The 12,586-nt window shown below is 47.6% G+C and overlaps 1 protein-coding gene across 1 annotated transcript in view; it reads right to left on the bottom strand.

Annotated features, from left to right (window-relative positions):
• Positions 1 to 12,586, bottom strand: part of ATP6V0D1 (ATPase H+ transporting V0 subunit d1) — a 35,848-nt gene that overhangs the window by 10,082 nt on the left and 13,180 nt on the right. The window contains exon 3 of the mRNA XM_086757935.1: positions 334 to 512. Coding sequence (XP_086614061.1) covers positions 334 to 512 — 179 coding nt within the window. The remainder of the gene's footprint in view (positions 1 to 333; positions 513 to 12,586) is intronic.

The raw sequence follows: 12,586 nt of genomic DNA on the forward strand, positions 1-12,586 counted from the left end.
AGATCTAACTACACCTGGACTGCCATGACAGCTCAAGGCCTGGCTCACACACACGAAATTCCTCAGCAGTCTGTACTACCAGTGTGCTGGTTTGGACGGTTGTTGAAGCATACGGAGCGCTACCTTGTCCTGCAAAGGAAAAGCTGGCAAAGGACAGGCATAAACCTGGACTTCAGCCCAGCCACCACAGGAAGGACGGCCACAGTTGCGCACTACCCACCTCTTTGTCTTCCTGAAGCACAACTTAGACTTAGTTGGACCTCATAAGACTGAAGGAGAGAGGGGAATCTGCTTCACACACAGCTGAGAGGTATTTTGAAAGGCTCCACTCACCCAAGGGAGTGTCCACCAGGATTGCATTGTAGAGTTCCGCAGGCGTCTGAGCAATGTTCACGGCTTCCATCTGTTCAAAACTTCCCAGAGGATGACACTTGGGCACCAGTTCAGAGATCGAACGCTGGTGCAGGGTCCCAGTGATCAGCAGAATGACGTTGTCAATCATGTAGCTGTACCTGGAGGAATGCAACAGGAAGCCTGTCACAATACAAATACAAATAATATAAAAACCAGCACCTGGCACCAGATGGGCACACATCTTCAGTCCCTGGGAACATCTCCAGAAAGACACATCTCTCCCACGAAGAACTAGTAAGGTGCCTCCTTAATGTCTCCTTACGACACCAGCCTAGAAAAGGGAGTCAAGCATAGTCCCAGGCTGTGACTTGTGTTACAGCTCAGTCACACCACGTGGGTGTCTCCTACTTACCACTGAAGAGTATTAGACTGGAAGGGACTTCTGGAGGTCTCTAGCCCAATATCCTGCTCCAAGCATGGCCAGCTCAGGCCACTCAGGGCTTTGTCCAGCTGAACTTTGAATTATTTGCAAGGACGTATTTCTCACAACCTCTTTGGAGCTCTGCTTCAGTGTCTGACCACATTCACAATGAAAAGTCTTTTCCTAAAAGTCTCTCATCCAAACCCCATGCACCTCCAAGAGGAGCCTGACTCCAGCTTCCCCACACCCTCCCACAAGGTCGCTGGGAACACTGTCCTTTCAGCATTCCCACGGCTCTCCTCACATTGCCATGCTCTGTAGAGAGCATGTGCAAAAGCGTACGTGGTAGGACACCAGCTAAAGGGAACCTGCAGACAGCCTGACTCGAGCTCATCTTCATTGCCAGCAGCACTGCTCCATCTTGCCAAGACTATGGAGAAAGGGTCATGTTTCTGCACTCCTGCTCACTCCAAAAACAACAGGGTTGGCAGCTTCGGCATGACCTTCATTCACACCCTCACAGAACTACACACGAGCTTTTTCACACCTCTACCATCAAAAGCTACATGCTTTTTCACATTAGCCCACATTACAATGTCTCTAACCAAGTTCTCCGCTTACACCACACAGGATTAGCAGATTCAGTTTTTGGAACCGCAATAATGGGATGTTCAGTCTGGAACCAGCATTCAGCACAAGTTCCACCAGCACAAGCCCTTCACGGCCCTTCTCTCCAGTATGTCCGTATCTCTCTTGCACAGAGGAGCCCAGAACTGGGCACAGCACTCCAGGTGAGGCCTTCACCAGTGCCGAGAGGAAAGATCACCTCCCAGTTATGCCAGAGAAGGGAGACACAGCTGGCCTGAAGACTGGGAATACAAGAAAGGCTGGCAACCTTGTCCAAGTAGAAGATCCATGCAAGGGATCAAGGAGTTATGTGAATAGAAGGAGCCGAGAAGAAAAGCATCCCCAGGACCCCCAGCAAGAACAGATGTCTAGAGGACATCTTCTCCACAAGCTGAGCCATAAGCCAACCAAGCTGAGAATTTGAAAAACATCAAGTGAGAAAAGGCATTGGTTTTTTTTAGTCAGTGTAAGATGCCTTGCAAATGTCTCTCAGGAGCACAGGTAAGGGGGAGAGATGCTGGAAGAGCAGGATATTTGGGATTTTGCACTCTCTTGCTCTCACTGGTAGAGCTCTAACTCTAAAAAGCTAGATGATGGAAAAGATCTGAGGAAGCTCGTTGGCAGGAGCTGCTGTAAATGGGATCAGGCCTGAACTAGAAGAGCAGAAGGAGCCGTGCCATATGGAGCTAGAGCTCTGCTGAGGTTGAGGCTTTCCTCATATACTCGGGTACCAAAGAAAGGGAACTTAAGGCCAGCACATTGGGACTGGGGCAAGGGCAAGGCTCTGCACATGTTTATCAGACAGGCGTTAGGATGCTGCTGGTCTTTACATTTCCGAGCTAACAAAGAGGACATAGTGCAGCTCTGTTTCCTTTTGAGCCACATCAAAGGCAGGTAAGCAAAACCAGTTAAAGGCAGATTTCGGCAGTTTTTACTAGATGGGCTTACTGCCTCTCAAATATGCTCAAAGGGCACGTCCATGAACAAATCCACACCTTAGTTCCTCAAACAGGTGCTGCCTTTTCCTCCGCACTGCAGGGCTGAGCAACGCACCTCCTGGCCCCACTATTTTTGCAGAGGGCCTTTCTGTGTTTGCAGCCTACCTTTCCAGGGATGTTGGATCTAGAACAAGGGCAATTGACACAAACTTCATGTACTAGGAAACCTCCTTTTGCCCTTTAATCCGCAGGGTCGTTATCCTGCCTTCTGTTTGTGCAACTCTCACCATGGAGATCATTGCAATCTCCAGGATAGCAAGAAGGGCCTGTTTACGAGAACGGAGGGTAAGTCTCTTGGGCTAAGCGGCTGGTTCCTGGTAAATACAAGCATCTGCACCCTCACATAGATGCACCTCCATGAGGTGTACCAGACCAAGGATACAGCGGATCATTTCCCAGCTCCACCATCTGCCTTCAAACATGCAAGTTTATTTAGTGCAACACAATAGCTCTCAGGAAAGACCATAAGCAGGATTACCCTCACTAAAGCAAGGCAACAACATACGACCAGACCAAACTTGTATCTTCAGTTGAGCCTACAGTGAAGGAACAAGCAATGGTCATTGCACAGTATGCTAGCACACCTCTGTCCTAGCCCCAGCTTACCACTGATCTTCCTCTCTGCAAGGTATCTGCAACTTGCAAGGAGCCTGGCCAAAGACAACCATACAAGAGGAACTGAGGGAAAAATGCCTGGAGCCCTTTCTGTTCGCAGGTCCAGAGCAGCTTAGCTCCTGGCTTACTGGAGTCACACTGAGCTCATCCATGCACACCCAGTCCAGCCCAGTACGAAAGCCACAGCTAGGTCTGGGGAGAGAGCAGTCCAAGTCTGACTCTCGTCATGTGTGAGAAGCTCCTGCTTTCAGACTGATGGTCCCAGGAAAGACAACCCAGCTGGCTTCCACTGCCAGAGTGCAAAGCATGGCTCTCCTCATTTCATTTATACCCCTTACCTTGCTTGTTTCCTCATCCTTCAGGGAGGTCTGGGGAAATCCACAGTCTACAGATCAAACACCAAGGCCTCTAAGGAGGCCCAGCAGCAGCTTTCTGAGAGAGCACTTTACCTATCAAGACTACTTAAGTCTTGCTGTAGAGAAGGATCCATCCCTGCAGGAGGAGGAGTTACCATGTGCGAAACAGAGGGGAAATTTCTCATTCAAATTTCACTGCAACAGCATTTCAAACCTTTACAATAACAAGAGAGCTGCAGTAGGACAAAGGTCTTCTCGTGCCTGCTGAGGCCAGGCAGGCATCAGCATCACCACCTAATCCTTCCTGATAGCTCCCGTTTCTTTCAAGCAAGCTCAGACCACGCTTATTCACATTCAGCCCCTGCTTCATCCCCAGTAAAAATAGTCATGGCTTCATCAGTTATGACTACGAGGCAAGTCTTCCAGTGCCAGGGCAGCTGGAAAAGCCCCTTTTCATCTGTGGAAGGGACAACACTTGCTATCCTGCGCCAGGTCCCAACAAGAACGCATCTGCCTCCATTAGCACAGCTGTACTAAGACCATGGCAGAGGTCCTGGCTGCGCTGGCATTTCCTCCCAAGCCCAAAGGATTAGATTTATTACGGTGGCAGCAGTTTTCCTAGAAACCTCCAACTATTTGTTTAATAGAGCTGCTTTTGTCATCATCCTCCCCATCTATTAGGTTCTTACTAGCTTCAAATGTTTCAGCTTTCATGATTAATGGCACCTTATCTCAAGCTCCCAACTTTGTCTCCACAAAGACCACAGCAGAACTCTCTTGGGCAAGAACGTGCTTCACACTCCTGCTTTGAGCTGCTATCTGCCCTCACAGGGAGATGGACACAAGAAGAGTGTACGTTCAGCACAGTTACGCCCTGCCTCGCTCTTCCTGTCACCCACTGAATTGAGGTGTGGTATATTCCAGAAATTCACATTCACAGAAATACAATTTTTTTTAATACTGAGAAGTGTCAGTAACATCTCACAGAAGAGCAGAATTTCTTATTAAAGGACAGGAAAGAGTCAGCAAGCACAGAAACATCATCCACAGCAGGAGAGAGATGTTGGCTTACGGCTTCCTGAAGTCTGAGACAACTGGGGCCGGCATCTTCGCCCCTCCAGCAACACCCACTTCAGCACAATATGCACTGTGTGACACTCACATAACAAGAACAAAGACAGGCTAGGATACACCTAGAAAAGCCAAAAGGTAGCGGGGGAAAATGTTCCTTCCAGCAGCAGCAGGTCAGAGAGATCATTCTCACTGCCGGTTGAGAGGTACGGTCTCAGACAGGCACAGAAGAGACCTCTCTGAGAAAACAGAGAGCCAGGCCCCAGAAGCTAAATTCTGGGATAGTGATCTATGGATAACTTCCAAGTAGAATCCAGGAGGAGGAAAGCACACATGCAAAAGCCATGTACAGGGACTTTGACAATGTATGTCTTCCTCCTTTTACCTAAGTCCAGCCACAGAAAAATGAGACATGCAAGAAAGACTGCAATGGCCCACTGACTAGGGAAAGGCTTTTTAGCAGGGAGCACATAAAGTGCATGAAAACTCATAACATGGGGCATTTACAACTCGGCCTGAAGGCACTCGGGCATGGCCCTGCAAGGCAGCGACCCCAAGACAGTTAGGGCTTCTCCCTCCTCCACTTACTAATCTAATCTAATAATAAACAATCATTGTCCTACAGCAGATAGGCTGGATTTTTATTGGTTTCTGCTCCAGGATACTAAAGGAACCATAAACAATACTGCAAGTGGTCACAAAGCATGACTAATGACGGAACACTGCACGACCTGCGTTTCTCAGGGATCCTCCGAAAGCCTTGCCAAACTGTAGCTTAACAGCTGCTCTGCAAGGGGTCATGAGGACAGCCCTCTGTGTCAACAGCAAAGGCACAGCGCAGCAGGCTGATGCAGAAGTGCACAGCAGGGAAGAACCGGGCTGCGGCTCGGGGGTTATGCCGGGATGGGTGAAGGTATCGCATTGCTCAGGCAACTTTAATGCTTTCCAAAACCAGCATTAGGCTTTAATGCAGACTAATGCTAGCAAGGCAAAAGTCCCTATGTGACTGCACTGGGCAGCTACTCAGCTTACTGTAGAAGCACGTGTTTATTTTGGGATGAAAAAGGGAAATCTCCAGTGGGATCAGAGCAGTGCTCTGAACTTAGCATGAATTCTAGAGACAACTTTAAGTAATGATGAAGTTGTTTTGACTATAGTCACTTCAACGTCTAGTGCTCCCCTCTCACAGCTCATCTGGTTCATGTACTCAGGGGCTGGGGGTGGGGGGAAGTAACCCAAGGAAAAAGTTTCGGGCTCGTTGTTCTGCAGCTTCCTTGGGTTTGTGCGCAAGTACACAGACCCATCTCTCTGTCCCACTGCGTTGGAGACCTGAGTGAAGGTGCTGGTAGTAGAGTCACTTGTCACACCTCTCTCAAGCTCCAGATGTAAGCAGTCATGGGGGAAAGCAACGCAGAGACTTCAGAGCACAAAAGAGCAGTAGCTGACACTAAGAATAGTTCCCACAGCTGAGATGCTTCTATCTGGGGCGTCATTTTAAGATCACTAGAAAATAACTGTACAGCTGTTCTGAACTGGAAAGGACAGGGATGCTGCACATCAGGAAGACCTCAGTCTTGTTCAAGTACTAGACAGTGGATGAACTGAGTCAAACCCTTAAATCAGTTTTTCAGCTCAGATTAGAACAAGTCAGAGCAGCACCTTGCAGCCAGGAGCAGCTTTACCCCGCTTCTGCAGCTGAAGCTCAGGCAGTCCAGGGAACAGGGAGAGTACATGCAGCATGTGATGGTCTCCACTCAAAGCGTGCTGATCTCCTCCTATCTTTGCACACTGTCTTTTCTACAGTCACACCAATAAAACCCACACCTAAGTGGTAGGTTCATGAACCTGCCAGAGAGAAAGCTGAGGATTTCATGGTTGCCACCACAAACCAAGGGCACTCTGGCAGTAAGCGGGTGCCCTGCTAAACTTAGATCAGCGAGACCATTTCACAGCAAGGACACACTTTACAGCACTACAGAGGCTGTGGCAGCCTTTCAAATCCCAGTGTCCAGGAACGTTCTCAGCATTAATCTATATTTAGCTGCATCTCCACATGATTTTTACCATCTTCTAGTGAGTCTAGCTCTCTTGGGATACTGACCTCAGTTTTCCAGTGGTATCATCCGGTAACTTAGAAGCAGTCACACAGTGTTAGCTATATTACAGGCTAATAAGAAGTACTTTTAATTTTGAGGCTTTATGATGTTGTGTTCTAGATGCATGCAAACCCCCTGAAACACCAGGGAATGTTTTGAACACCTTGTAGCTTCACGCAAGAGTTTCTGGTTGCTTAAACTTGATGCCTCAAAGCTTGAGAAACACTAGGCTGGCATGCAAGGCTGAGTCCTGGCACTGTGCACTGTGCTGAGCAGACTTCAGCACTAATTACATTTTAAATATTGACCAGAAACATTTAATCACGCTGCTTTCACACAGACCAGCTGCAAAAGCCAAATGCGAATATACTGCCTTCTTACCTTCCTTATATATAAAGCACTAAAAAACCCAAATATTCCAAGGACATAAAATAAGATTAAAGGCTGCACCGTGCAAACTCAGATTGTCCCCAAAGCTGAGAGAGTTTAACGGGCTAAGTGCCCTTACTAGATTTTCCATGAATGTGTGGTCTGGGCTTAGACAACATGCAGAGCGTTACAGTGCATACAGACCTATCGCCTGCAGAAGACAAGAGAAATCATAATCCCACTTGACATGCAGTAAACTATGTGGGGTAGACACAAGATTTTGCTTTGCCTCTAAATACTGCAGTACTTTGCAGTACTTAAGCAAATCTCTATATAAGTGTTTGCCAGACATCAAACTAGCATACAGAACGGATCTGGAAAAGGGGCCTAAGATCCAAGATGCCCTCAAGACGTCTTCAGAAGCACTGCCCTTGACTCTCAGGTGTTCTGTGGGCTGAACTTGTGAGCCTAGAGCACCGGGTGAGACAAATCAATGGAAAAACAAAATTAAAATGAAGGCTGCTAAGGTCCAGCACCAGAAGACCTTAAGAATGGTTTCAATCAAGGAGCGAAGCACGTTACTTGAACAGAAGTGCTCAGAGAAAGTTGATCCAACTGAAGGTACCGCACACAGGTCGTTCTCTGGAAAAGTTGCAACTACACACAAATTGATCAGAGGAGCACTGATAACCTAACACACTCCTTCCCTCCCTATTTTATGCCTCTAACAGACATACTGTTCAGCCTGTAGAGGGAAAGATTGCAAGGAGGAACACAAGGGAAGTGGAAGGACTGTTCTGATGCAGGATCATCAGAAGGATTCAGTTTTAAAGCTAAACAAAGGTCAAAAAGATAGCTAAGTCCACACCCTGCCTCTGGATGAAACAGCTTCAGCCTGGACAGGGGTGTTATGCAGGGACGATGCACTCTCATCTGAACACCCACAGCTTGCATGCTAGAGCCCCTTCCCAATGCTGCCAAGTTTCCTTAAAGAGTTCTCTTTCTTAGTGAAACACAGGCCTATGTCTGGAGCCCAGCAGTAGTATTTTGCTGCATCTTTACTGCCACCAATAACATTTTGCTAGCTTTTCCAATCATTACCAAGGCTTGCTGCGCTTGCTAGGCACCATGCTAACACCTTCCAAGAGCAGAACAGCACTGGTTAGTAGAAGGAGGGTTATGCTGTTCCAGTTCAAATCCACTGGCTAAATGAAGCGTTCTCCAGGCACTAGAGGTTTTGTTTTGGTTTGGTTTTGGGGGGGGAGGAAGGGGGAGCATCCCTTCAACATAATACACAGTGAAATCCACCTTTCAAAGAGTCCCTTTCCAATGAGGACAACCTCAGTCACACCACTTTGAAAGATGACTTCCACGGCCACCCCTCTGGCATGCAATCCAGTCCATTCTCATGGACTTTGTTTGTGGGAAATTGGTGTAAGATCTGTATCTTTTGGGTAAACAGGATGCAGTTCTGATGCTACCGTTCACAGGACGCAAGTCTGTGATCATTTCCAGACCATTAGTTACATGCCCTCTTATTTTGAATATTGCATAATCCCTCCAAGAACTTGGCTTATCAGTTCAACTTTGCACTCCCTGCAAACAGGGAAGCTGTTTGTCAGAAACCTGTGCTTCTCTGCCAAAACTGTCTCTGCCAGAAAAGGCTCATAAAGCTTTTATTGCAGGATCCCCAGCCACTACAGTAATTTTTGTTTCTCTATCCCACTGCCACCAAGGAGTCAACAACTAATTGAAAATAGTATAGCGCAGTTTTAACCACAGCAGCATTAGGAAATACCCTTCAGATTGTTGCATTTGCCTAAATAAACGTTACGTCTGTAACGTACAGCATTTGGAGTATCTTCTTCTGCAAGAAAGGACTTCAAAAGGACGTAGTCCTATTCTGTAACCTCTGCAGTTATTCCAGGATGCACACTCCAGTATATTTAGAATAAAGTCAGGGAACTTCCTACTCCAGAGAAGAGGATTATTGCTCTTCAGCTCAAGTAGCAATTGAAATAACTTGGCTCCAGAAAAACCACTGCTGCAAGATTAAGTTTGAACTCCAAGTTGTGCAGTAGAAACTAGATCTACCCAGCACAGGGGAGAGGCAGAGCAGGACTGGGTCAGGGAGAAGGTAATAGAGGGAAGTGTCAGCTAAGAAAAGGCATGCGCGAGGGGAAAAGGTACATGCAACCTCATCAAAACCACATCTTGTGACCACAAAAACATACCAAAAGCCAAGTTCCTAGCTGCATCCTCAGGGCAACAAAGAATCCGGTTCCCAGCCCCAGCAGACGGGTAAGGTAAAGACAAAAGACGACCTAGTCTGTCTTCTGACAACGGGCTTGACTACACATTTGAAAAACATGTTTGGACTCAGCTCCCTCGCAGACCTCACTCCTACAGCAGACTCAGTTTCCGCACAGTCACCATCAGCTCCCCCACCTGAGCACAGGATCGAACCCTTCTCTGCCCATCAGCTCGCTGCAAGGGCTTAAAGGAGCCCAACAGCTGCCAGAGCCCTGCATATCAGGCTGCTGTGAAACTAGACTTTCCAGAGCAGGGAAGAGACTGTGCAAAAAACCCCACCAACCCAAAACCCTTCCCCCTGCCAACCCTCCTGGAAAAATACTAAAGCTGACAACCCAATCAGGCTACAGCAGGCTAGAGTCAGGAGCAACACCATGAATTCCATTTAAACCGTATACAGGAACACTGGAAGGAAGTAAAGATGGAACGTGGCGCTGTGTCAGGCTAACACAAAGAACAAAGCCTTTACAGAAAGGCAGGGCAGCACATCACTGAGAAGAACCTAAAACCCACTTCCATCCCACAAGTCAATATGTGCTTGTTGAATTCAGGAAGTGGGTTTTGCTGTTTCAAGTACACTTAATACCTGTTTGTCGCTGCCCTACAGAACGCCGCTGCATTCCCTCAGCCAAACAGTCAATTGTTTGTGTTGGAGCAGAGATGTTAACAGCCAACTTGTGCCTATCAGTCAGAACCCAAGATGGTCAGCTGAAAGACAGAGGGAAGCACCAGCAGTCTTCTAGCAAGGAGTTGCCTAGCAAAACGCAGAGCTAGCAGGTGTTTTATAGAGATCATGGCAGGCTCAGTAAGTTAAGCTTTTCCTTGCCACTACATGCAGCTACAGCCACCACTTGAAAAAAAAACAAAAGGGAGATCAGCCAACTTCCTCAATATTTTGGTACTAACAGTGCAACACTTGCCACAGAAGAGTTCCTGGAGAGGACTGAAGCCAGGAAAGAGTCAGCATGGTGCCAGGAGAGAAGCACAACAGGATAAAAAACAGTGTCAGCAAGTGACTTAGGGAATGAAGACCTTGCTTTGGGGTTGCTGCCTTGCTGCATTCTTGGGTCAGTTTTGTTTGTGTGCCTTTAAACACTGTCCTTTCCCCTAAGCTCAGGTGACAAGTTAACTCCTGCCCACCTGCATAGGTGACCATCCTTACCTACGGCCCGGTGTGCACCTGGGGACAGGCAGCCGTGGGGCTGGAGTGCCACCTTCCGGCAAGTCACAGGCACCGCTGCCTCACCTCCCTGGGGCTGGACAAGAAGAGCACAGCAGGAACACACATCCTTCGTGCTCCCACGCCCTCCCCGTTGCTGCTCCTCCTTCCCGTGTCCTCACCTAGTTCATAGGCAGCTTAGAAGAGGCAAGAGAAATGACACAGCATAATCCCATGCGGGGATGAGCGGCACTGCTTTTGGCAGGCTGGCTCTGGAGCAATCGGAGGGGACAAGGACGACAATCGCTCCTAAGATCAGACAGTTCCCCAGATCCTCTCAGTAATGTGCCCTGGGTCAAAATCTGAGCACCCTCCAAAGACAGTGACCTGTTGATCAACTCAAAACCACCCCAGAGCTCCAGCAGGACATTCATGAAGGAGAAAGCCTGACTGTTTTTCAAATGCTTGATCCACCTCCTGGCACCAGCCGTCTACACCCTGGCCACTCTCAGCGAGATGGTACCCAAGCGTTTAACAGGCCTCAACGGGCCCATCTTGTGCGAGGTTATCCAGTGTTTCTAAGAAGGCCAAAAATGTAAGTACACACAAAGGCATCCAGCAGCAGCGAGTTTCAGAGCTGAACTGGACATGCTACAAAACATTTCCTTCCATTTTAAGCCAGACACACCTCCTACAATCCCACTTGATTTAAAAAAAAAAAATAAAAATAAAATAAATCTCAGTTTACAACCCAATGCCTCTCTCTCAAGAGTCCCAGTGAATTTCCTCCTACAGAAGCCAGCCCTGCTCAAACTTTCCACATCTTTCTACCATTTTCTATTTCAATTCAGCCTGTACATTTTTAGCACACAGACACATTCAGCTGCGTACAATTTCTTCTTCTGACCAGCTGGTGCCTCGCTTGCCCTGAGCTGTCTACCAGCAACGGTCTTTACCATTTCCTGCTCAAGTTTCATTAACCATCCTAAAACAAAGGAGTGGGAAATAGTCGTGTTCAAAAGGCAAAGAAAAATCACCTCATTACACCTACCTGCGTGTCTAGCCAGAGTGGAAGATCAAGTGGCACAGGCTTGTCCTAGTGTCACCCTGGTTGGCAGACTGAGACAGTACCTCTGTGTACACAGGCACATGCCCAGCACTGGCCCATCCTTTGGCCGAACATTTCTATGATGCTGCCTGCGTACAAGCCTGGCGTAAACGAAGGCTACTGGCACAAGTAGCCAGCTGGCACTGCCAGCCTCCGAACAGAGCCGTTCTCCATTCCAACTATTTGGGACGTGTATGGGAAGCTTCACACCATCAGCAGACAGAATCTCTGAAATTTCTGCCCGCTGGCCCAAACCAAGAGCTACTACAACCCACGGGACAGTTTCAGGGAACAAAACACAGTCTGAAAGGCAGCCCAAGAAGTCACATCTAGTCTGCCCTCTTTTCTACTAGCCCAGTCACTAAAAACATTAGGATTATCAACAGAACATATGAAGACCCACTGGGCCTCTCCAAACTCTTTGTATTTCACTGTCCTCATTCTTCTGTTTTAACTTGTCTGTGGTGTCATCAGACGTTATTAGAGCTTCTAATATGCTGATAGCGACTCCCACCTTGGGCCAGCTGAAGCTGGTAACACCTTCTCTATTTCATCACTACTCCATTGGTGTGATGAACAGACCCAGAGGAGACTCCTCCATCAGGGGTGCAGCAGAACCACACCACAACAGAACTGAACACTTGGACTCCATGCACAAAAGGGCACTCAAGAGAGTACAAACGCTTCATGTAGGAAATCAGCTTTTCTCCTGCTTCATCTTCTGCCTTCCTCAAGGCAGCACTGCAGACAGTGGCATTAAAACAAACCTTGTGGGTAAAAAGGAAAACAAGAGATGAGAGTGAAGACGACTCAAAGAAGAAACACCCTGTGCTGAATGGGACCAATATATTCAAGAAGAGATTACATAGAGGGCAAGAGATAAAGGAATCTGCACGAAATTGTGTTTTGCTATAGAGAACTCATCAAAATCAGAAAGACAGAAGTAGAACAAGATCAAAGCAAATCAAGTTGAGGGAAAAACACCAGTTTTAAAATTAAGTCATTCCATTCTGTCAAGAACCAGCCTATCAGATTACACGAGATGTTTAAGGTCATCTGCACAACTTGAGCTGGATGTAGGTGCTGGATAAAGGTCAAC

This window comes from Chlamydotis macqueenii, chromosome 13 (assembly GCF_036417535.1).
Source record: "Chlamydotis macqueenii isolate bChlMac1 chromosome 13, bChlMac1.mat, whole genome shotgun sequence".
Classification (NCBI taxonomy): domain Eukaryota; kingdom Metazoa; phylum Chordata; class Aves; order Otidiformes; family Otididae; genus Chlamydotis; species Chlamydotis macqueenii.